The 27,037-nt window shown below is 38.2% G+C and overlaps 1 protein-coding gene across 1 annotated transcript; it reads right to left on the bottom strand.

The window, feature by feature from the left end:
- Positions 1–2,884: 2,884 nt before the first annotated feature.
- LOC116125988 (coiled-coil domain-containing protein 18-like) lies at positions 2,885–3,788 on the bottom strand. The gene is made up of 2 exons (XM_031411693.1): positions 3,642–3,788; positions 2,885–3,415 (listed from the first exon to the last, which is right to left on the bottom strand). Exons 1-2 carry the CDS (start codon positions 3,786–3,788, stop codon positions 2,885–2,887), a joined length of 678 nt encoding a protein of 225 aa, XP_031267553.1.
- Between the last annotated feature and the right edge of the window lie 23,249 nt (positions 3,789–27,037).

Here is a 27,037-nt window from a genome sequence, read left to right as displayed (position 1 = left end):
TAGCATATCTCGCAAAGATCTTTGATATCCTCTGGCTGTACAGAATGAAACTGAACCCGCTCAAGTGTTCGTTCGGGGTATCCTTGGGTAAGTTCCTAGGGTACATGGTTAACCAGCAGGGAATAGAAATCAACCCCGAAAAAATTCAAGCTCTCCTCGATATGGAAAGCCCGACCAACAAAAAACAAGTTATGAGTCTTAACGGGCGAATAGCGGCACTTAGTCGTTTCATATCGAGGTTAACAGATCGCTGCTTGCCGTTTTTCAATGTTCTGAAGGCCAATAAGAAATTCGAATGGACTCCCGAATGCGAACAAGCATTCCAAAGTATAAAAGAACACCTCGGGAAGCCACCTCTCCTCTCCAAGCCTCTTCTGCAAGAGATCTTGCCCCTGTACTTGTCCGTCTCTCAGTTCGGGTCAGTGCAACCCTAATTCGAGAAGAGGAAAAAGTTCAATGGCCTGTTTACTACGCGAGCAAGCGCCTGTCGGATGCTGAGATGCGGTATCTGGAAATGGCACAATTAGCCTATGCCCTACTGATCGCTTCCAGAAAGCTGCGACCTTACTTCCACGCCCATACGATCCACGTAATGACTAATTACCCCTTCAGGAAGGTCCTCTAGAAGCCAGAAGCCTCGGGTAAACTGCTCAAATGGGCCATGGAATTAAGCCAGTTCGACTTGAAGTACAAGCCCAGGTCGACCATCAAAGGGCAAGCTGTTGCTGACTTCATTTCAGAATTCTCTTATCTCCCGAATGAGTCAGAGCAACAGCCCAGCGTAGCCATCCAAGAGACCATTCAGAACCTATCGACCTGGAGCCTCTATGTCGATGGGTCATCGACCAGGAAAAGGGCAGGAGCTGGTCTCCTCCTCTTGAGTCCCGAAGGGGCTCGCATTCACGACATCTTGCGGTTCGGATTCAAGGTGACCAACAACGAAGCTGAGTACGAAGCTCTCTCGCTGGATTACGATTGGCCAGAGAAATGGGCGTAACCGCGATCAGCATCCACAACGACTCTATGCTGGTCGTCAACCAAATCCTAGTAGAATACCAAGCCAAGGAAGAAAACATGATCCGTTATCTGAAAGAAGCTAAGGCCGCGCTCGAGCCATTCAAGCACTTTACAATCACCCAGATCCCCAGAGATAGCAACTCTGTGGCGGACGCATTGGCAAAGATAGCCTCATCGTTGGACTTAGAGGCACCTGATAGCATTCCTGTTCTGTTCATCGAGGCCCCGAGCATCAGTCCGACCGAACAGGCCGTGAATGTAACACAATCAGATTTCTGGATGACACCCATTTACTAGTATCTCAAGGATGGGATCTTGCCCGACGACAAGGTCGAGGCACGGGTCCTGCAAACAAGATCTGCTCGTTACTCTCTCGTTGGAGACCAGCTGTACAGGCGAGGATTCAGTGCCCCTCTCATTCGATGTGTGACTAGTGAAGAGGCAGATTATATCATGAGGGAAATTCATGAAGGGATCTGCAGTAATCACACTGCCGCACGATCTCTCGCGAACAAGGTTGTTCATCAAGGGTATTATTGGCCCCGGATCCAAGAAGATACTCTCAATTTTGTCAAGAAGTGTGATAAGTGTCAACGGTTCGCGAACATTTTGCGAGCCCCTTCGCATGAGCTGATAACGATGACTAGCCCCTGGCCATTTTCCATGTGGGGGATTGACCTTATCGGTCCCATGCCAGTCAGAAAAGGGGGAGTCAAGTATACCGTGGTCGCGATAGACTATTTCACAAAATGGGTGGAAGTTGAACCGCTGGCAGCGATCACGACTAGAAAGCTGAAAGACTTTGTTTTCAAGAATATAGTGTGCTGCTATGGAATTCCTCACACCTTCATCTCGGATAATGGAAAACAATTCGACAATGAGGAGTTCAAGCAGTTCTGCGACGAGCTGGGCATCCATAAAAAATTTGTCTCAGTCGCAAGACTGCAAGCAAATGGCCAAGTTGAAGCTGTCAACAAGACCATCAAGCACACTCTAAAGGCCAAACTTGGGGCAGCCAAGGGAAATTGGGCCGACAATCTCCCCGAAGTCCTATGGGCATATAGGACAACTCCGAGAACTTCCACCTCAGAAACGCCCTTTTCGCTAGCCTATGGCTGCGAAGCAATGATTCCTGTGGAGGTAGGAACTGGTTCTCTTCGGAGGGACTTGTACGATGAGGTTGAAAACGAAGCACTTATGAGAGTGAGTCTGGATCTTGTTGAAGAACACCGCAGCAAGGCTTTACTAAAGATAGCAGCCTACCAGCAACGCGCGAAGAGGTTCTTCGATTCAAAGGTCAAGCGAAGAGACTTCCAGGTTGGTGACCTTGTGCTAAAATAAGTTCTCCTCGGAACCAGGGAGCCAAGTGCGGGGGTTCTAGGACCAAACTAGGAAGGTTTGTACCAGGTCGACAAGGTGATCAGACCGGGGACCTACCATCTCAAAAGGCTAAACGGTTCCAAAGCACCCCGAGCTTGGAATGCCGAGCACCTACGGTCATACTATCAGTTATCCTGAACTCAGCTCTCATTGTAAATTAGCTTTTGATTTTGTTAAAGTTTCGTTTTTCCTTGTAAAATATTATTTTGTTCGCTTGTAACAGTTCGCATGTAATATTGCCTATGTAAATAAACTGAATTGTAAACTGCACTCATGTATGATTAAGCGAACAACAATTGAAAACAAAATGTATTTCATTTATGTACAACAAAAACTGTTGACCTTATTGACTCCTATTGGGTCGGCCTCATCGCACTAAGCCTGGTTGGTGGGGGGATTCTTCGAAGCAGAACTCGAACCCTTTGCCTGGTCGGATCCTCCAACGGCTGTTGCTTTATCATCTTCCATCGCCAAGGTCTGCAAGGCTTCAGTCCCCCGGGAGGTCGGACATATCCAGATTTGGGTTCTTTGGTCGCAGGGCATAGATGGACCGGATCGCCCAGTCGACAGCCTTATCCTCGACCTCCTCTGACTGGCTCCGCATTTCTTCAGTTAGGGAAGCAACCTTTCCCCAACTCTCCTGGAGCTCGACCTCAAGAGCTAGCCTTCTCTTTTCGGAGGCCTCCATTTCTTGTTCTGCTCGCTGAGCCCGCATTAAGGTTGTCTGGAGCTCCTGGTCCTTCTCTCCGACCTCCTTGGAGAGTCTAGCGGTTGTCTTCTGAAGCTCTTTTACTTCCTCCGCACGTCGCTCAAGCTCCGTATTTTGGAAGTCCACTGTACGCATAGCGGCCGTCTTTTGGTTCAAGTATCTGTTCGCTGCCTCAGCGGACAGCGCTCTTTCCGCTTTGGCGTCTTCCAGGCTCTGTTTGAGCTTCGCGATCTCCTCTTTCAGATCATTTTCCCCCTTCGTGGCTCCCAGCTGAGCCTTCTCCAGGGACATTCTCATGGCGAGCAGAGCCTGTGAACAAGAAATGAGTTAGAATGAAAATGGCGGACAAACTCTTCAAGAACAGTTTGTTCACCTTGATTAGATGTTGAACCGACGTGGTCATCAGGTCAACATCACCCATATCGGCGAACTCATCATATGATTCCGATAGTCCACACTCAAGTAGAGAGTAGACTACCGACTATAGGTATTCGGGCAGGTTCCCCAGCGCGTCCAGCACTGGTGTGTCTTTTGCCTTGTCGGCAGCAATTTTCTCATCCGCGGGTTCCTTGCCCGACCTCCTTCCGACATCCTGCTGCGACCTCAGGGGTTGATCATCCTCAGATTTGGTCTCTGACTCGTTGACCTGAATCTGCTTCCTCTTCTTCGACTGTTGAGCCATTGTCTTCCGCCTCGGGCAAGCAAGCGATGGCTGAGCGACCTATTCTATCCTGGTCGTTTCTTCCTCAGAACGGGGCTGGGAAGGCCCGACAGTTCGCATCGGTTGGGCAGCTATGGGGCGAGCAGCTTCGGCCGCCTTGGCCCTCCTCGATCGAGGGAAGTTAAATGGCACTCGTTGGGGCTGCTCGGACTCTTTTTGAGGCATGGTCGCTGCATGCAAGTACGTTAGTAACTAAACAAAAATTATTCTATGACTAGAAAGGAGTCAGTCGGCCCAACTTACACTCTGGGGACTCTAAAGATGCGTTATTTCTGAAAAAACCATACTTCCACAAGTTCGCGGTCGTCACGAGCTTCTTCGCATCCCGACTTTCTTTGGGGAGAACCCCAAAAGACACAATCCTGTCCGGGTCAGTGAGCAGGTTCAGGCTGGTCGACTTGTTAACTGCAAAAGAATACAGGTCGTTAGAAAAAGAAACGCACAGTTAATGAATCTAGCAAAGAGGAACCTACTTGGATCCTGAAAGCGACAGTAGCCATCGTAACAAAAGAAGAAAATCTTCGTCTCGTAAGCCCTCGCATTGCTGGGATAGCTATGTATCCCTACGACAATGGTAGTTCGTCGGGATAAGTAATATGAGTCCTTGTCCTTACTCCTTTTGAGGAAATACGCGCAGCCAAGCTCCACCATTGTTAGCTCGCCCAAGCCGCTCTCGCAGCACGCGATGTACATCACGACGGCGATGACATACGCGTTTGGCGTTAACTGCATTGGTGCGATCCTGAAGTGATCCAGGACCAACCTAATAAAAGGGTGGAAAGGAATCATCCCCCCACCCTTGAAGATCTCTTCGGAGATCGCAGTTAAACCATCAGAAGGATGCTGTAATGACTGGGTGGCATCGAGGAACACCTCCACGTGGACGTCGAACTGTCTCTTTACCCTCTCGAACTCCTCTCGGGTGAGAACTGAGAAGACCTCAAGGGATGCGTCCGCGAGAACATCCCGCAAAGACGAGCCAACTCCTTCCTCGGATCTGGACGCTGAGGGTTCCATTCCGTAGTTTGCAACAGCAACAGACAGAAGGTCATTTTAGCCATCGTACATTGCCCTGTATGGTGGCATGGAACAAATTCTCTAAACCCTAACAGTGACTCGAGCTGCCATTCACGGCTCGAACCCTACTCCAGCGTCATGTCTCGAACCCTACTCCAGCGTCACGTCTCTGATGAAACATCAGAAGACCCAATGCCATTGCACCACCATGAAAGCAAAAAAAAAAAAAAAAAACCTTACCTTTTGGGGCACGTGTCCGTGGACGGTTCTTGCTTCGGGTATCGGAGAGATGCCAATCAGAAAAGAAAAGCTTTTGGTTTGCGAAGATTTTTCGCTCGAGGTAAAAGAGATTCTGGTGGTATCGTCTGAAAAATTTGGGCTTTTATATGGACTATGAACTGGCATTTACCACCCTTCGGAATCAAAACGATGCCTTTCTCTCTCTCCGCATTAATTGCGCCCCACGCCGCATTTAATGATGTGATAAGAGTTGTCGTTTCGAGTGTGTCATGCAATTAATGCTCTGTCAAAGCAATAACGCGTTAGCACACAACAAATTTAATGCGCCTAGCAGACGCTTAACACACGCAGAGCGCCTGTCAACGTAGAAAATGCTTCATAAATCTCCATCCCTAAGGTACAGCAAGGAACACCTAATGAAGTCAGGTCGTTTGGGCGATGGCTGTCAGGTCGCTTAGGCAAGGGCCGTCAGGTCGTTTAAGCGATGGCTATCAGGTCGCTTAGGCGAGGGCCGTCAGGTCGCTTGAGTGATGGTTGTCAGGTCGTTTGGACGAGGTTCATGCAAGGTCGTGTTCGCAAAAGGCCCTATCCCGAGCTTCTTTCATTCAGGTCGGAATTGTCAGAACCTCCAGAAAACCTCCAATCGCGGCATGGCTTAGTTTCCAAGGTTCGATCCTCAAACCTTAAAAACTAAGGGACTTCTGTTATGCCTGGAAAATCAAGGGCTGACATGGGAAATCACGTGATGGAGTGTGACCTGCTCCTGTCAGAACAATAAGTGCGCGCCAGACCTGCCAGACGTTGTAGAGATCCCACGTGTCCATTCCCTGCTCCAAATCGCGTGAAATCAGTTTGGAAGGTGGGCAATGTGACATAAAGTCGGATTTTGTCCTGACATTCACACCAACCCACAGATTTAATGATGATTACTTGCACTCATCTCACTATAAAAAGGAGAAGACCCTTTCATTGAGGGGATTCGGCCATTTTACACTCTGAATTAGCTATCCCTCTCTCTCCTGTATCTTTGCATTTACTTTTCACTAATTATTTGTAAGTCAGTCCGCTGTTGCGACCTGACCCACAATATTAATACAATTATCGATGGATGTAGGACTTGCTACCTTACCATCCGAACCACTTTAAAAAGCTCTCACTACTACATTTACTACGCACTTTATCCATACTCACGTGTGTCTCTTGGCCAACTAACGTTACGCACGTGTCGATTAGTTGGTGTCAAGATCACGTATCAACAGCAGTCAACACAAGATATAGATATTTTGTGAGAGAGTGTTTGAGAGATGTCTCCAGAGTTTTGCATTGTGTGATATCTCTTTAATGGAGACGATAATATCCTTATAAAATGGCTAGGCTAGGGACCAAGATAACTCCTATCAACCATCTTTAATCTCTCATCAAAGATCAAGAGAGGTGGTTAAATAACTCATTTAAACCACATAATTGTGGCATGTGGCCACATCAAGTCTTACATGTGCCGGTAGCCTATAGTTACTTAGAGCCTCTAGAGGATTTGGTAGAGGGATTGCATTGTCCTTGGAGAAAGCAAGTTGTGAGGTTAGTGAATGATCAGGTGAAGCAGGCCTATTTCATGCCTCATGCTCAGGCATTAGTAGATATGCCTTGTTTTGTTCCATCAATAATAAACAAGAAGTAGGATGCTTTATGATAAATCAACCACCAATTAAAATTTTTAATCAAAGTTGTTAGTAGTAATTATAAATTTTCCAGTTTCAGAATACAACTCCGGGTCAAAGAAGGATTAAAGAGCTGCTATTCAAAGTTTGAACCGTATTCCCACAATCCAAGTTTTTTCCCAATTTCGCTTCCTTTAAATATATCCTGCTGCAATCAGTAAAATATATTAGAAAGAGGCGTGGCGCAATCAGTTAAGCGATATCTTTCTTAAACTTAAATAGGTATCTTCCCATCTAGTACTTCTTTTCTAGGAACTGTTTGAAAGTGGAAGCATAGGAGCTAGCAGAGTGTAGAGCAGGGAACGATCTGTTGCGGGCTATCATTCGTAGCTGTTATAACCACTCACACAAGAATCAACCAAACAAAGATCACAATCAAGAATCACAAATCACACACACAAGAACAACCGGAATTTTATCGTGGTTCACTTGCTCTATTTTTGAGCAAGCTATGTCCACGTTGAACTCAGGAAACACACGAGCTCGCTGCACTAAATCACTGTCAAGATTACAGATTACACATAGCAACACAAAACCCTCAATAACCCTCCTTCAACTCGTAACTCACCCTAGAGATTACACCCCTTGAATCCCTATAAACAGCGTATATAAATACACCCAGAATGACTTGACCCAGTCACTCAATCAACAAGTTACAAGATTCACTCAACCCAGATTGAAACCCTAAAAGACTCAAAATGGTGTTTAACGAAGAAGAGAGAGATTTGCCAAAAAGAATGCTGCGTTCGAAATGCCAAAACAACTCTGCTTTTATATGGTTGACATTAGGGTTTAATTCCAGCCGTTGGATCTTCTCTTCATCAACGCTCAAGATTGTTTTCTCAGTTTGGATCAAAACGACGTCGTCCCATTTAAGTTCTAATACGACAGTGTTTCAAGCCATCATCCAACAATCTCTACCTTGATGGGTTGAAACAACCCCTGTGCCAGTGCAGCTTGCCTTTAGTGAGTCCTTCATGGTTCTTTTGTTACCCTTGCTTACTGAATGGATAGCAGGTTCAAGCAATGCTTGAACTTAGCAAGTGTAACAATCTTCGTACCCATGTCTACTAGATTGGGCTCAGTAGGAACCTTATTGAGAGTTATCTCCTCCCTAGTGACCAGATCTCTCACAAAGTGATAGCGAACATCTATATGTTTGGTTCGCTCATGGTACACCGGGTTTTTACTCAGGTGTATTGCATTTTGACTGTCTGAAAAAATGGTTGGCTTCAGTTCAGACAGGTTTGCTTCACTCAAGATACCTTTGAGCCAAATTGCCTCCTTAAATACATCAACTACAGCCACATACTCAGCCTCGGTTGATGACAGTGCAACTATAGGCTGTAATGTCACTTCCAACTAATGCAGTTGCCCCCCAAGATAAAGTAATATGCTGTGGTTGACTTCCTAGTGTCCCTGTCACTTGCAAAATCAGAGTCTACAAAACTAGCCAGCTCCAATGAGGCCGATCTTTTACAGTATTCCAATCCCACATTCAAAGAGCCATTAACATACTTGAGTACCCATTTCAGAGCTGTCCAATGTTCCATACCAGGATTGGACATAAATCTACTTAACAATGATATCACAAATGATAAGTCAGGCTTAGTACTAATCATAGCATACATCAAGGATCCAATCACATTTGCATAGGGTATGGTCTCCATTTTAATTAACTCAGCATCAGTATTAGGGCATTGAGCCTTGCTTAATGTGAAATGGTTAGCTAAAGGCATTGAGACAGTTTTAGTCCCTGACATTCCAAATTTTTCTACTAACTTATGCAGGTATGAGCACTGGTGAATTTTCAGTTTGCATTTACTTCTATTTCTATCAATTTGCATGCCTAAGATCTTCTTAGCATCCCTTAGGTCTTTCATTTCAAATTCAGCATTCAGTTTATTCTTTAACACACAGATCGGAGGCTTTGATTTGCTTATCAGTAACATGTCATCTACATACAGCAGTAAGTAAATAGGTATCTTATCCAAAATAGCAAAGTAGAAACAACTGTCATACTTACTCCTAGTGAATCCTATACTTACTATAAAGGTGTCAAACCTCTTATACCATTGCCTAGGGGATTGCTTTAGACCATATAAAGATTTCAACAGTAGGCAAACATGGTTGGGGGCCTTTTTATCTATGAAACCTAAAGGTTGGCTTATGTAGATCTCTTCCTCAAGATCTCCATGTAGGAATGCAATTGTAACATCTAATTGTTCAAGCTCTAGATCCTAGTGGGCTACTATGGACAACATGAGCCTTATGGTTTTGTACTTAACTACTGGGGAAAAGACTTCATTGAAGTCTATTCCCTCTCTTTGGGTGAAACCCTTGGCTACTAATCTAGCCTTATACCTGAGGGGATCTTTTTCAGTGATACCTTCCTTTAGTTTGAACAACCACTTGCATTATACAAGTTTCTGGTCCTTAGGCTTTGGTACAAGTTTCCAAGTTCTGTTCACCTCCAAGGACTTCATTTCAGCTTCGATAGCAGCCTTTCATTGGTCATATTCCTTTTACTGCATGGCTTCCTCATAGGTTTCTGGTTCTTTCTTTGTACTTTAGTACCTGCAAGGAAGGCAGTATATATTAGATTAGCATATGAATATGTTGTGGGTGCCCTTACCTGTCTTCTGGTTCTGTCTCTTGTAAGCTGGTAGTCTTGCAAGTTTTCAGGCTGAATCTCAGTGTCATCTGCTGTTTCTATCTCATCCTCATGTTCTGGATCAGTTTGTCTAGTTTCTCCTCCATGTTCAGTAATAGCTTCAGTTTCTTGACTGGTTTGAGTTTGAGCAGGAAGCTCCACCTCAATTGGTGTAACTTCAGGTTGGGTGAAGGGATCCTCTGAACTTGAAATGGGGTCAGATCTAGTTCTAGTTTCCTTACAAGGAAAGACTCCCTCATTGAATACCACATCTCTGCTCACAATGATTCTAACCCCTGGAGAATCTCTATCCCAAAGTCTATAACCTTTGGTCCCTTCTTGATACCCCAAGAATATGTACTTGGTTGACCTTGGTTCCAATTTTCCTCCTGTGGTGTGTGCATAAGCTGCACACCCAAAAACTCTTAGGGGGCTTAGAGCTGGGACTCTACCAGTCCACATTTCCTCAAGGCTCTTTAGGTTTATTACAGTAGATGGACTCCTATTTACCAGGTATGCTACTGTTGTAAGGGCTTCTCCCCAAAAGGAGGTGGGGAGTTTGGAGGTTACTAATAAGAACCTAACTTTATCAAGGAGGGTTCTATTCATTCGTTCTGCTACTCCATTCTATTATGGGGTGTAGGTTACTGTCCTATGTCTTAAAACCCCTTGGTCACAACAAAACTTGTCAAATTCTTGGTTACAAAATTCCAGCCCATTGTCTGTTCTAAGAACCTTCACCCTTTTTCCCATTTGGTTTTCCACTAGGGTTTTCCAGTCCTTAAACCTAGATAGAGCCTGATCTTTGGATTTCAGTAGGTACACCCACACCTTGCGGTTGTAATCATCCACCAGAGACATAAAGTAATTATTCCCTCCATAAGATTTCACTTTTCCAGGTCCCCAAAGGTCAGAGTGTATATATTCTAATGGACTAATGGCTAGGTGTGTCCCCTTGGTGAAACTATTTCTATGTTGTTTCCCAAAAACATAATTCTCACAGAATTCAAGGGATGTAGTCTTATCCTTACCAAACCGCCCTTTATGCTTCAGAATGTCCATGCCTCTTTGACTCATGTGGCCTAATCTAAGGTGCCATTTTTCTGTATTGGACAAGTTAATAGAAGTAATCACAAAATTAAAGCAGTTTTGGGAATGGTTCCCACAAAGTATATAAAGACCATTTCTTTTCTCTCCTTTCAGTATCAAGTTGTTATCTCTATATATGTTCAAGCATCCATGTTCTGCTTTATAACAGCATCCTGATTCATCTAAGGTGCCAAGGGATATCAAATTTCTTTTAAGTTCTGGTATATACCTAACCCTAGTTAGTTTTACCATTTTTCCAGTGTTAGCCCTTAGAGTCACTATGCCTGTCCCTCTTACTCTACATGCATTATTGTTTCCCATGCAAACAGTTTCATTGTCAACATTTTCAAATTCCTGGAACCAGTCTCTCCTAGGACTCATGTGAAATGAACAGCCTGAGTCCAACACCCACTCTTCCCCAGTGTCATTCATTGACACAGTGAGTACTTCAGGTCAATGTTTTGAAAATCGGACCGGGAGCCAACCTGGCCAAATGGCCGGTTCCTAGTTCGAACGGTTTGATAGGTCCGACCGGTCGGTCGAGTCAGTGACGTCAGCATGCTGAAATAAGCAAAAACGTAAAAAAGGAAAAAAAAATTGATTCTCCATCTAATTAAATTTTTAAAATCTTTTAAATCAACCCTACAACAATAATTTCTCCATCTAATTAAAGTTTAAAAACCATCAAACCAATCCTACAACAATAATAAAACCATCAAAGTTTGATAGTTAAAGTTTACAAATTCAATCCGCAAGTCTAAACTATAAAGTTTCAAACAACATTAAAGTCATAAATATTAAATACAAAAGCCAGCCACTAACATGCAGGTTCATAAATCTATAAGCCACTAACATGGTTCATAAATCTGTACATAAAGCATAGAAGACAGAGAAAGATAGGAATCTGTCGATTGTTACTTGGTCACGGCAAATGACAGCTCGTAGATGGCGACAGACGGTGGCAGATGGCAACATATGTGAAGGCTGAAGCGGAGCTGAAATGACTAATCCGGCAGATCAGCAATGACGATGGTGATGATTGAAGAGTTCACGTTGAAGACTGGAAGTTGAAGAATGAAGAGTTGCAGGCAGCAGACTAGCCACGGCAAGGAAGAAGCGCTGAAGCAGAGTAGAGCAGACTGTAGATCGAAGACTTGAAGACTGAAGAGTGAAGACATGAGGCTGAATCGCTAAACCTTAGCTGAAAGCTTGAAGGAGATCTGACTTCTGAGATCGCTAATAGAGGACATGAAGAGGAGGACTAGACTGGAGAGTGGAGGAGATCGCGAATGGCAGTAGCAAACCAAGATGAAAAAGTGAAAAACTGAAGAAGGGCCAAGACGGCTCTATATCTGGAGCTCAAAAGCAAATTGAAAATGTGTTAAAAATTTTGAGGGTTTGGTTTGAGTATGACACTTTGACTTTATGTGTGCGCAACTGTGGTTTTAAATTTTTAAATTTTTTTTTTATTTCATGTGTTAAACTGGAAAGGTGTGGACCGGAAATCTGTTAAATACCAGTTGGACCGTTGGTTTGCTATAGTGCGACGATCCAACTACGGTTTGAAACGGCTTGACTGTAAATCCCGGTTATTTGCTCTCTTCAAACCGGAAATGCAAGCGAGTCCCGGTCGGATCGGTTCGACCGCCCGATCTGGTCCGAGTTTCAGAACCTTGCTTCAGGTTCCTCTACAAGTTTCTAGTAGTGGCTACGTTATTCTCAGTATTCCCTTATTTTTGTTTTTTAATCCACTCAAAACAATTCTTTTAAATGTGCCCAATTTTATTACAAAATAAGCATTTTCTAGACTCTCCTCTATGCTTGTTACTACCCTTCCATTTTTTCTTATTTCCAGACCCCTGATTATTCTGATTTCCTTTACCAGTTTGACTAGGTTCTGGTCTATTCTTAACAAACAAACTTGTGCCATTTCGTTTCTGGATTTTCAATTCTAATTCTCTGGCCCTAAGTCCTGTTGTTATTAGGTCAAGATTTGGTACAGTACCTGAGTATTGTAGGGCATTCTTGACTACCTGGTAGTCATCAGTAAAGGAATTCAATAGGATCATGGCTAGACTGGTTTCTCCTAATGCTTGGTCTGTCCCTTTTAGGATCAAGGTCATTTTCAGAAACTCGTCTAGGTTTTCATCTATACTCTTAGAACTATCCATTTTATAAGAGAATAAAGCCCCTTTTAAAAAAGCTAGGTTGGGGGCAGATTGCAAAACATACAAGGTAGTGAGTTTACCCCAGAGTTCAATCAGTGATTCAATTCCGTCTACCTTCCTAAGGACGCTGTCAGACAGATTCATGATTATCAGATTGTACGCCTCTTTATTGATCTCCTCTTTCTTTTTCAACTTCTCCTCTGGCCACTTGTCGAAGTCCTTTTCCATTGCGATGGCAACCTTGTTGTGAGAAAGCAATGCTTTCATCTTTTTCTTCCAACTCCCAAAATCGATCTTCCCATCATATTGGGGGATCTCCATACGAGTAGTACTTATTATACTATAATGGTAAGAAAGAAAAACCTAAGAAGGTACGCGGCGTTGTTACACCAGAAGTCGTCAATTACTGCCAGCCAGTTTTTAAGGTGGTTACTGGTTTCCAGCTTTTATACCTTTAAACTTAGCCGAGATTTGACTCCCTAGATCCTATTGGAGACTAGAAGGAATCACAGTTTCGAAAAACCCCCAATTTCTAGAAATCGTAATTTTGCAAAATCCCCAAATTTGCAAAACCCTAATTTTTGTAAAATCCCTAATCTCCAAGAAATAGCTCTGATACCACTGTTATAACCACTCACACAAGAATCAACCAAACAAAGATCACAATCAAGAATCACAAATCACACACACAGGAACAACCAGAATTTTACCGGGTTCACTTGCTCTATTTTTGAGCAAGCTACGTCCACGTTGAACTCGGGAAACACACGAGCTCGCTGCACTAAATCACTGTCAAGATTACAGATTACATACAGCAACACAAAACCCTTAATAACCCTTCTTCAACTCGTAACTCACCCTAGAGATTACACCCTTTGAATCACTATAAACAGTGTATACAAATACACCCAGAATGACCTGACCCAGTCACTCAATCAATAAGTGACAAGATTCACTCAACACAGATTGAAACCCTAAAAGACTCAAAATGGTGTTTAACGAAGAAGAGAGAGATTTGCCAAAAAGAATACTGCGTTCAAAATGCCAAAACAACTCTGCTTTTATATGGTTGACATAAGGGTTTAATTCCAACTGTTGGATCTTTTCTTCATCAACGCTCAGGATTGTTTTCTCAGTTTGGATCAAAACGACGTCGTCCCATTTAAGTTCTAATACGACAGTGTTTCAAGCCATCATCCAATAGTATCTTAATTGGCAGTTCGCCAAAACCTACTCCTAACAAGTTGTTGGCTCGTGAAATCTCTCCCAGACACGATTCAAGGTGTTATATATATTAATACAGACTTCAGTTTGGTTCCATGCCCAATGGCTCTTGAAAGAAGAAGTAAATCATTGAAGCAAAGGGCAAAAAGAAAAAGCAATGTTCATACGTCTATATAATCTCTTCCGAAAGAGGTGATGTCTGCGGTTCTTGCTCTTGTTGCCTCAAAGTCCATAACCGATCTTATTAATGCCAAGTTGAGTTGTAAATATCTTCTTCAAATATCAAAAGATGATTTCATCTTTGAGAAGGCATCTGTAGACAAGTTTAGCATATTTCCATGGCGGAATATGACCAAAACAAGTCTCCAAGTTCTTAAAACATTGTGAAGAGAGTGCAAACCCAGAATGGTTATACATATTAGGTTTGTATGAATATTTCAATATGTCCAAAACTAGTCAGGGATTGAATTATTTAAAGAGAGCTGCTGATAAAGGACACGTTGAGTCCAGTTATGTTTATAGTATCATCCTCATATGTTTGGGAGGTAAGCTAAAGCAACTTGGCTTAAAGCTTTTAGCTTCTTTGAAGTGGTTTAGAACAAGAGAGTTAAGGATGAAAATAAGAGAGAATTTTCGGTGGATGTGGACTTGTAATATGATAACAATCAATACTGAACCAGAAGATTTCAATTCCAGGAGTTGCGACTGTTTAAAAAATTGGAGCGGAGGAAGATGGGAAGGAGAGGATGCTGCTCCTTGTTGCCACTCATTTTTTTGGAGTCATTATTTGTTCAAACAGTAGTAGATTATTAGTTTTCATTGTTATTATTATTAGGCTAATCAAATTGATTTTTTTATTTTTTTTTTTTTTTTTGTGACCGAGGGTGTTTGGACAACTAATCCGGGGCAATTTACTAGAAGGACATCTCAAGTTTGCATTTAATTAAAAGGCTATCAAGTTTTAAAGTGTTAACTAAATAGCCATATTATTGATTGAGGGTAATTAGTGCTTAATTAGGATCAATGAAGTATTATGTAATCTTTTCAAAATTATACTATATTCCCACAAACCCGAAATTGTTGCAAACAAACCCAAACACCTTCCCGCCATTAACGCATCTCTACCTATGCATCTTCTTTTCTTCTTCTTAGCTTCGTCTACATCTTCTTCTTCCTCTGCATCTTCTTCTTCTTCCTCCTTCCTTTACATCTTCTTCTTCCTCATTCCTCTATATCTTCTTGTTCCTCCGCCATTAACACTTTATTCTTCCTCATTCCTCTATATCTTCTTGTTNGGAGCAGATGAAGAGCGTGAGAAGGGAAGAAAGAAGATGAGTTTTTTTTGCCCTAATCTAAAGTATTTATATGTGGCAGGTAAATTACAATAACCCCCCCACTCTTTAATAACATTTCATTTCAGTCCCGGTTCTCGGTTCCGGTTCCGGTTCCTGATTCTAGGAACCGGAACCAGAACCGTACAGTACGGTTCCAGATTTTTGGAACCGGAACCTACCCGTTGACCATCGGTTCTGGGTAGGAACCGGAACCAAACACCGGGTACCCAACGGTTCCGGTTCCAAACGGTTCTTTTGAACACCCCTAGCTGTAATGATCCACCAGAGACATAAAGTAATTATTCCCTCCATAAGATTTTACTTTTCCAGGTCCCTAAAGGCTAGAGTGTATATATTCTAGTGGACTAGTGGCTAGGTGTGTCCCCTTGGTGAAACTATTTCTAGGCTGTTTCCCTAAAACACAATTCTCATAGAATTCAAGGGGTGTAGTCTTGTCCTTACCAAACTGCCCTTTATGCTTCAGAATGTCCATGCCTCTTTGACTCATGTGGCCTAATCTAAGGTGCCACTTTTCTGTATTGGACAAGTTAGTAGAAGTAATCACAGAATTAAAGCAGTTTTAGGAATGGTTCCCACAGAGTATATAAAGACCATTTCTTTTCTCTCCTTTCAATATTAGGTTGTTATCTCTATATATGTTCAAGCATCCATGTTCTGCTTTATAACAGCATCCTGATTCATCTAAGATGCCAAGGGATATCAAATTTCTTTTAAGTTCTGGTATATACCTAACCGTAGTTAGTTTTACCATTTTTCCAGTGTTAGCCCTTAGAGTCACTGTGCCTATCCCTCTTACTCTACATGCATTATTGTTTCCCATGTAAACAGTTTCATTGTCAACATTTTCAAATTCCTGGAACCAGTCTCTCCTAGGACTCATGTGAAATGAACAGCCTGAGTCTAGCATCCACTCTTCCCCAGTGTCATTCATTGACACAGTAAGTACTTCAGGTTCCTCTACCAGGTTTCTAGTAGTGGCTAGGTTATTCTCAGTATTCCCTTGTTTTTGTTTTTTAATCCACTCAAAACAATTCTTTTTAATGTGCCCAGTTTTATTACAAAAGAAGCATTTTCTAGACTCTTCTCTATGACCCTTCCATTTTTTCTTATTTCTAGCCCCCTGATTATTCTGATTTCCTTTACCAGTTTGACTAGGTTCTGGTCTACTCTTAACAAATAGATTTGTGCCATTTCATTTATGGGTTTTCAATTCTAATTCTCTGGCCCTAAGTCCTGCTGTTATTAGGTCAAGATTTGGTACAGTACTCGAGTACTGTAGGGCATTCTTGACTACCTGGTAGTCATCAGTAAGGGAATTCAATAGGATCATGGCTAGACTGGTTTCTCCTAATGCTTGGTCTGTCCCTTTTAGGATCAAGGTCATTTTCAGAAACTCGTTTAGGTTTTCATCTATACTCTTAGAACTATCTATTTTATAAGAGAATAAAGCCCCTTTTAAAAAAACTAGGTTGGGGGCAGATTGCAAAGCATACACGGTAGTGAGTTTACCCCAAAGTTCAATCGGTGATTCAATTCCGTTTACTTTCCTGAGGACACTATCGGACAGATTCATGATTATCAGATTGTACGCCTCTTCATTGATCTCCCCTTTCTTTTTCAACTTCTCCTCTGGCCACTTTTTGGAGTCCTCTTCTAGTGCGATGGCAACCTTGTTGTGAGAAAGCAATGCTTTCATCTTTTTCTTCCAACTCCCAAAATCGATCTTCCCATCATATTGGGAGATCTCCATATGAGTATTACTCATTATACTATAATGGTAAGAAAGAAAAACTTAAGAAGGTACGCGACGTTGTTACACCAGAAGTCGCTAATTACTGCCAGGCAGTTTTTAAGGCGGTTACTGGTTTCCAACCTATATACCTTTAAACTTAGCCAAGATTTGACTCCCTAGATCCTATTGGAGACTAGAAGGAATCATAGTTTCGAAAAACCCCCAATTTCCAGAAACCCTAATTTTGCAAAATCCCCAAATTTGCAAAACCCTAATTTTCGTAAAATCCCTAATCTCCAAGAAATGGCTCTGATACCACTGTTATAACCATTCACACAAGAATCAACCAAACAAAGATCACAATCAAGAATCACAAATCACACACACAAGAACAACCGGAATTTTACCATGGTTCACCTACTCTATTCTACGTCCACGTTGAACTCGGGAAACACACGAGCTCGCTGCACTAAATCACTGTCAAGATTACAGATTACACATAGCAACACAAAACCCTCAATAACACTTCTTTAACCCGTAACTCACCCTAGAGATTACACCCTTTGAATCCCTATAAACAATGTATACAAATACACCCAGAATGACCTAACCTAGTCACTCAATCAACAAGTTACAAGATTCACTCAACCTAGATTGAAACCCTAAAAGACTCAAAATGGTGTTTAATGAAGAAGAGAGAGATTTGCCAAAAAGAATACTGCGTTCAAAATGCCAAAACAACTCTGCTTTTATATGGTTGACATTAGGGTTTAATTCCAGCAGTTGGATCTTCTCTTCATCAACGCTTAGGATTGTTTTCTCAGTTTGGATCAAAACGACGTCGTCCCATTTAAGTTCTAATACGACAGTGTTTCAAGCCATCATCCAACACGTAACTATAAACATCGGACTTGTGAGAGACTCCTTCAAAACTCTGATAGAACACTTCTGGTGCAATATACCTAATAGTTCCTCTTGCATCCAACATTGATCAGATACCTTTGGGTTAAAGTCTTCATATAAAAGAATGTTATGAGATTTTATGTCAAAATGCACAATTCTTATGTTACACCGTCGGCATAAATACTTTGCTCTAGTAATACCAATTGCAATTTTATACATTGTCTTCCAATTCAACTTAAGATTCATGGTACTTGAAGGTTTATTATCATATATAAACTTATGTAGAGATCCATTTGACATGAATTCATGGATAAGAGTTATTTTCTCCCTTTCATAACAAAAACCTACCAAGAATTAATTTTATATACCCCTAAAAGATCGATTGAGTTGAAACGCATTCACAATTGTCTGAAATAGGCAATATATCACTAGACTTTGGGTTTTCTTGAAAGGCAAAAAAATAAAAAAATGCCTTCTTAAAAATGGAAATATCAACCGTACATTTCTATCAATTAATCTATAGTATGATCATATAATTATAATTATGGAGTTATTTTCATTTACCTTGTGTTTTTTTCAATTTTTATTTATCAACTCAATCAATGATGCATCCAGAAAAATTTGCGAGTGCGGGCAACTCTACTAGTTAAAATACAAATATTGAATTTTTTGTTTTGTTTAATATATAGACGAACATCTTGTATGCATGTGTTGTGTTTTAAGAATCAATATATATATATAAAATCCTGAGGCATAGGCTATATGATTGCCATTTTGAGGGGCTAGAATTCCTTCATTTTGACACGTTTGCAGATTGCCCAACACATGGCTGGATTTGATTGGTGATGATGTGGCATAAATTGATGAGTTGTATTTTATGGTATATGTGGCTTCATGTAATTGATGTTTGATATTGTTTGTTATTAATGACAGATTTTAATAACCTTATTAATTGTTTTTTGTTTCACATTGACAATAAATATTGTCATTTACATTTACATAACCTTATACACATAACGTTATTGATTGCTATTTGTTTACAAATTTTTGTGAATGTAAGGGGTCTTATACGTTGTATGTTATTCGCAATGCATTTATGTGAATTTAGGGGGTTTGTGAATGTGAATGGTTTGATAAGTTTTTATTTTGTTACATTGTTTGTGTTATGTGTTGCTCTTTAATATAAACGGTTACAAATATTTACGAGAATGTGAATAGTTGTATACTTTAATTGGATTTATATATATATTTGTATAATTTGGTATATTATTACCAGCAAGAAGTTGAACAAGAAACATAGGTATAGTTATTCATTTTTATATGTTTATATGTCATGTTCTTGCTAGTTTCTTGTTTATTTTTTTTCACTTATGTTCATACTAGTAACTTTTTCCTGAAATTTCATGTAGGTATATACAATTTGTGGAAGGAACAAAGTTGCTGTTGCTTATATATCTTGGTGAAAGTAAAGTTATTTGATATTGTAATTTTTATATGTTTATATGTGATATTCTTGCCAGTTCCAGTTTATTTTTAATATTTTTTTAGTTTATAATGATTTATATTATAAGTTATGGTTCGGCAAGCGAATCATGAGCGGCCAAAGTATAATGATTTATGTTATAATTTATGGTTCGCCAGTCGAACCATAATAGATCGTTAGTGTGTTTACAGTGGCGTCGCATAGGTGAATTATGTTTGTTTATTAAAGGAGGAAAAACAACCCGGCCGGCCCGGCTCGTGCTGGGTTAAGCCAAATTGCGGGTCGGGCAAACAACCTGACCTGCCTCTTTGGCCAGAAGGGTTGGCCTAGCCCGGCCCGCCAACCCTAACCCGGTGGGTTTTTGTACAGGCCGGCCCGAAATTTTTTTATTTTTTTCTTTTCTGTAATTTTTTTAGCTAACTTTTCAAATATCAATAATTCAATTAAATTAATTTTTTTTGTTAACATTTCAATTTTAATACAATTAAATTGTAATATAAGAAAAATTAGATTTATTCATTTATCAAAAAATAAAATAAGAAATAAGAAATTATGACAATTATTGCTTCGTTAAAACCTTACAAAGAAAAACCTAATTGGGACAAAAACTTGGTAAGGAAAAAAGAGTGCAATAATTAACAGTTAATTTACAAATTATAAAGTTACAATTTACAAAACAACTAATTTTAGGGTTGACTAGGACCTCCCTCATCTGTATCATCTAAATTACAAAATTGAAATAATTATATTAAAGTATCGTTGACAACCTCGTATTGATCCTGATGGCGCGACTGTTCCCAATCTCGAAGACATGTGAGGACTTCAATCAATTTTGGTGAAAGTTTAGTCCTCCTGTCATTTAAAATTCATTCACTTGCACTAAATGTTTGTTTGGATGAGACAGTTAAGACAGGAACAGAGAAATCATCCAGGGCAAGTCTCTATAATACCGAAAAAAACACATTTTCTTGTTTTCCAATATTCTAAAACATCAAAGTTGGCTCTTTGTTGTGGATCTGCTGGTAGCACGTCGGGGGTTCCCAAATATTGGTGAAGCTCATTACTCTATAGCTTCATGGAGAACAATATATTTGTTGTTGATGCCTTTGAAGAGAAGGCTATGCTTCGAGTTTGGGTCCTCTTCGGCCTATTAAGTGCATTCTAGGAGTCGAAGTCTTAATTTGTGTCTTCTGATGCTACTTCCTCAGGGATTTCGCCTCTTCGCAGGTTCCCATACCTGTTTTCATATTGCAAATATACCTCTGCAAGACACTGTCTTATCTCTCCTAGTTTATTGGCATATGTTTCGTCTCGTAAATTTTTACTTAACGTGTCTAAATCATTTTCTAAACCCGCTAATTTAATTCTAGGATCAAATATGGTAGCTAAACAAAAAGAAAAAGGAATGGGTTTCAAATATTTTTTAAATTTGAATTCCATTGCCTTTATTGGTCCTGCTAAAATTTCATTGAATCTTTTTTTTTTTTAAATAAATCAAAATTTTTTATAATTGTATGTATTACCAATGGACTAGTAGGATAATACACACCAGAAAGTTTTAAAGTAGATTAATAAACAATTTTAAGAAAAGAATGAAATTTTTTAGCTATATGTCAATCACTGTCTACCAAATAATGAGGACCCCTATTATTTGCTAAAAAATAACTAATTAAATTTGCATAAGGTAAACATGAACCAAACATTAAACAAGTACTATTCCATCTAACAAGCATGTCTAATGCAAAAGTTCTAAAAGACATATTTGATTTTATACAAGCATATTGAAATTCAATATTTCTTCGATTACTACTAATAATCCAAGCTAAAGAATCCCTAATTCTATCAATATTATTTCTAATTTTTTTCATACCACTTTTCACAATTAAATTAATAATGTGACATGCACAACGTTGGTGAAAAACCTTCAAATTGTCATAAAAAGGAAAATTACTTTTAAAAAAATCTATAGCTCTACTGTTAGCACTTGCATTATCTAAAGTTAAACTTATCACTTTGTCAACAATATCATAATCTTCTAAAACTTCAACAATTTTATCATAAATTTGTTGACCACTATGATCTACATCCATTAATCTAAATCCCAATAAAGATTTATTTAATTTACATTCATTATCAAAATAATGACTAGTCATACAAATATAATCTTATTTAATTTAATTTACATTTAGGACAACTATGTATTTTATTTCTTAATTCTAATTTTTCCCAAACAATTTTATTTAATCATTTCTAGTTGCAGTTTTAGAATAATTTTTTAGTCCTAGAAAAAATGAACTTTTAATAAATCTTTCAAAATTTTATCTTCAGCCATATTAATAGGTTGATCAGTTGCAGCAATATATAAAGCTAATTGTTCCCTATATACATTCAAATTATAACGCCAAGTAGTACCCATATTAGTTATTTGAGTTTGATTGGTTTCTCTATTTCTATGTTGATTCATATGTTTCCTAGCATGCTTTTATAAAGTACTAGTACCATTACCTACATCAGCTTTATAACTATTTCTACAATACTTGCATCTTGCTTTCTTCACTTGAACTCCATTTTTTGTCTCGTAAAACTTTTTGAAATGCACCCAAACGTTTGATGTGTGCCTGTCGTCGATTTCGACTGCAGTTGATGAACCCGCTTATGCTTGAGATGGAGTTGGACGAGGAAGACGATTACGAGGATGACTTCTAGAACCACTGGGAGCTGTAGCAACATAGGGAGGAAGGGGGGAATATTATGAGGTGTATCAGATTCTGAGAATGGGAAAGCGAGACTATTTGAATCAACTGCATTTACGTTAGTAAATTCAGGGGGACTTGGATAATTTTCTTCATCATCAAAATTGATGGGATGGAAATATCTATCCTTTATAGTTAAAAAAAAAAAAAAACTTGGATATAAAAGAAATAAAGAATTAAAGAAAGAGAATTGGAATTTGGAAATATGAATTGAAAATTGCAAAAACTAATAAAAATTAAAATGAGAGCAAATTGACAATAAAGAAATTGAGAGATTTCAATAGAGAAATGGAGAGAATGGGAGAATTTGGGATGTGAGGAAATATGAGTGTTTAGGCCCTATTCATAGAAAAAAAAAGGGGAAAAGAAAATGACCAAAAAGACCCTTCCAACTACTATAAAACGGCTATATTTCAAGGGTAAAATGTATTTTTGCAAAAAAATATTTAATTTAATTTAATTTTTATTTTTTTTTCCAACCTGGCGGGTTGGACGGGTTTTTTTTTTTTTTAAAAAAAATATATATAACCTGTCGGGTCGCTGGGTTGGAGGTATACTTGAGTTGGGTTGAACTTGGGTTGAGGCGAGTCAGGTTAGGGTTGACCCAACTAACCCGGCCCATTTGTTCCACCTCTATTGTTTATTATTGATATAACAACTACTTATTTCCTCAAATTTGATTTAGGTATATACGATTTTTGGAAGAAACAAAGGTGCTGCTCATATATCCCTGTGAAGGTAATGACTTTTTTTATTTGTTTATTTTCATTAAAAATCCATTTGACTGAATTATAATTATATATATAACAAGTTAATGTTTATATGCCGAAACATAGCGATATAATGATTTATATTATAAATTATGGTTGGCAGGCGAACCATGATGAACCATTAGTATGTTTGTCATTATGTCACTGGAACTCCACATAGCGAATCATGTAGAGCATCATGAGCGGCCGAAGTGTAATGATTTATGTTATAATTTATGGTTCCATAGGCGAACCATAATGGACCATTAGTATGTTTACAGTGGCATGGCACAGGCGAATTATGTTGGTTTATTACTGATATAACAACTATTTTTCTAATTATAATTACATATATAACAAGTTAATGTTTATATGGCGAACCATAGTGATGTTGTCAGACAAAATTTGCAAGAGCGAACTATAATGGTTAATATTATAGTTATGATTCAGTAGTTGAACCATAATGTATCATTGGTATGTTTGCTTTTATGTCACATGAACTTGACATAGCAAAACATGTAGTTTTTGATTATATTGTAAAAATTCAGCTGCCGAATGATGTTTCACCATTACTATACGTTATTGATAATTGTCTTTTTTTCCCTTGTAGGCAATTCATTGCAATGTCTTATTATTTGTTGAAAGATCTTAACCAATCACGTGATGATTGGATAATCATTGCCAGATTAATAAGATGTTGGAAATGCATTAATTTTAAAATGAATAACGATGTGTTTAGCATTGATATGGTTTTGATGGATGAACAGGTGCAAAATATAAATATTTATGTTAGTTAAAAGTTTTATTATTTATAAATTACACATATTTATTAACGCTTTTCATTTGCATTGGTTTTACAGAGCAATGTGATGCATGCATGGAACTATACCAAAAAATAAGGTTCCTAAGTTTAGAAGCCAGATTCATGAAGGTTGTATATATCTCATCAGATATGTAAGGGTTATAGGATGGGCTGCTTCTTACAGACCTGTGGAAGGCACATATCGTATACAATTTTTAATTGACCACATCTTTGAAGGAGATCAAGGAACCAAGAATAGCTATTCCAAAGTTTTATTTTAAATTTTCTGGTATTCATGATCTTGAAAATAGGTCACATGATATTTAGTTTTACTTATAGATATTTCAAGTCTATAAAAAATGAAGTTATATATTATATTTAACATAAATAATGATATGCAGATTTGATTGGTATTCTGAATAGATTAGGAGAAACTCAAGAAATTGTATCAACAAAGAGTAATAAAAGAGACATTAGACTGCAGATTGAATAGTAAGTTTTTTTTTTTTTTTCCAATATTGTTACACCCTGTTATCAATTAATATAACTAACATCGTTATTAATTTAAGAGAAACAAATACTATATCTTTGTGGGGAAAAATCTGTGATAAAATCAATGATGTTGTGCAAATGGAAAATGGCAAGGCTATTGTTATGATTGTTACATCAACAAATATGAAGGAGTTTCAAGGTAATTTAAACATATTATAGAAAATTATTATATTGTGAATAATTAACTTTTTTTTTTTTTTTTGTGTAACATGCAAGGCGATTATTTCTGAATACAACTTCGGCATCAAGAATTTATGTAAATCACGATATTGAGGAGGTGCATTCCCTTCAAGACATGTAAGATATCAAGAAATTGTATATTATGATATTAAATGTTATATAACATTGATATCTTATGTATTGTTATTATTATAGGAACCAAAACATGCCAGTTGTTCAATTGCAAAAGAGAATTTTCAATGAAGTATCTGTAGAAAAGGAGATGTTTCAGAATAGAGTAACATTGAAGCATATTACTGATCTGGTGTGGTATAACAATGATGATCAGGTACAATATTTACTATGTAATTAAATTGATTATTACAACTTTATTTTTTATATAAGAAATTCATTTGAGTAGGTCATTACACCTTTATTTTTTATATAAAAAATTCATTTGAATGGGTCACTGATTTCACAATAAAGGCTATGCTAAGTGATGTTGTTTCTAGATTTGGTTGGTGCTATTTGTCTTGCAATTTTTGCAAGAAAAAGATCCCAAAGAATTTGTATTGTCAGAAATGCATAAAAGAATCGAAATTCGCACAGATGAGGTATGTAATTTTTTTTTTTCCCTTTGCAAATCTATTGTTTATGTAATTATTGTTAATGTTACAATAGGTACAAGATAGAAATGAAAGTGACAGATGAAAGTGCAAAAACAACTTTTTTATTGTTTGATTCAATAGCCCAGAAATTGATTGGACTATCCTGCTCTCAATTGCTGAACAAACAAGAGAATGACCCAAGAAAAATCCTGAAATGTTTGTATGAACTGTGTGGCTAGACATTTGTTTTCAAGATCAGGTTGGGAGATTCAAACCTCAAGGAAGGGTATCAATCTTATACTATAATGAAAGTATTTCCAGTCAATCATAATCTGGAGAATGAGTACAAAGTACAGGAATTGGACAAGGTTAGTATAGACTTTGATATGAATTTGTTAATTTGTCCAGATTATAAAGTAATACGAGCATATTGCATTAAACAATAGGCAACGGGTGGAGAAGATGGCATAGACCAAAAAACTGAAGAAGAAGATGAATTACAGGTATTAGTGGTAGATGTTACCAAACCTGATGCTGAACATCGTAACCATGACATGCAAAAGACAAATCAACTTTTGAGAAGATAGATGTAGCAGTTCGAAAAGAAGAATGAAGTGAACAGAAAAAAGATAGGATTGAACAAAGTACATATGCTAAGCAAAATTTTTAGGGGAATGAAAAGAAAAAGCAAAAGCTGTGATAAAATGTGTAAACAGTAGTTTGCACAAATGTTATTCATTAACATTCTTATATAATTATTTTTATATTGAAACGAAACAGGGTTTTAAAAAAATTATTTTTAACAGTACTTTTGGACAGAAGTAATATATATTTTAAAACATATTATAAACATTGTTGCAAAAACACATTGAATATTTACATATGTTTATAAACATTGTTCCAAAACAAAGAAAATATTTACAAATGGTCAGTATTTGAATACAATACATCAAGTATCAACAACATCTAGAGTAGTGTCAGAAACAACCTGATCTGTTTGCTTGCAATTGTAATTGCTCCAAGAAAGCATGATTTTCATTTGGAAACCGCAACTTAAATTCGTTAACACAGGTTGCTCAAGTTTCAAAGAACATTTGAGTTAGTAAACCACAAGCTTCATTCCTGTCTGCTTCGACTTGAGCAATTGCAGATTCTATTTTAGTATTGGAGTCAATTAATTCTTTTTCCTGTCTTTTAAGAAGACAAACTTCTTCATGAATTTTTTCACAATTTTGTCCAACAACTTTAACTATCTCCTCATGATCCTTTAATTCAATTATAACTTCTGCATATTTGTTATGTAGATAGTTGTTTTCAGCTGTAAATTTTTCCTTTTGAATGTCTATAGATTTTTTTTTTCTTTTTCTGTAGTTTAACAATGATATTGCCAGACCCTTACCAACGTTGCTTCATTTCTAGCAAACTATACAAATTCTGTTAATAAAACAAGACAAGAACAATTAAAAAAATTATATGATCAGCCAAAAAATAAAGTGAAACAAATTGTATATTTTATATCAACAAAGTTACCTAATCTGGTGTAAGTCTATCCAGATCTGTTGCATGTATATTCTTCAAATTCTTTCATAATTAAGAACTATATTTACTTCCTTGCTGTTGTTCTCACGCTTCCTTCTCTTTAACAATTGACTCTCTTCTATATCTTCATCATTTGGTTCAATTGGTGAATATATTTTTTCAGATGTAGATGGTGCAGGATGTGTAGAAACAATCAATTTGGTTGGAGAAATTGTTACTGCAGCTGTTGCAATTGGACCTGCTTTCACAAATATAATTTTCATTAACAAAATAAAAAACAATAAATTTCTAACAAAAATAAGGTGCAATTATATTAAAATTCTTAATACCACTTTTTGAATTAAAATCTGAGTATTTGCTCAACATATTGTAGATGTCAAAAGTCTGCTGTTGCTGATTAAGAAGTTCCAATCTTTTGATTGCAATTTCATTTCCCTTACTACTACCGCTTTCATTGTCCCTCTTT

The sequence above is a fragment of the Pistacia vera genome, unplaced genomic scaffold (assembly GCF_008641045.1).
Source record: "Pistacia vera cultivar Batoury unplaced genomic scaffold, PisVer_v2 Contig174, whole genome shotgun sequence".
Lineage (NCBI taxonomy): Eukaryota > Viridiplantae > Streptophyta > Magnoliopsida > Sapindales > Anacardiaceae > Pistacia > Pistacia vera.
This window is presented reverse-complemented; position numbering and strand designations above follow the sequence as displayed.

Excerpts from the sequence above, each read along its gene's own strand:
- LOC116125988 (XM_031411693.1), bottom strand. The coding sequence starts at position 3,788 with ATGGCTCAACAGTCGAAGAAGAGGAAGCAGATTCAGGTCAACGAGTCA. Across the intron at positions 3,416-3,641 it reads AGAAAATTGCTGCCGACAAG|GCTCTGCTCGCCATGAGAAT; the intron begins GCAAAAGACACA and ends TCTTGTTCACAG.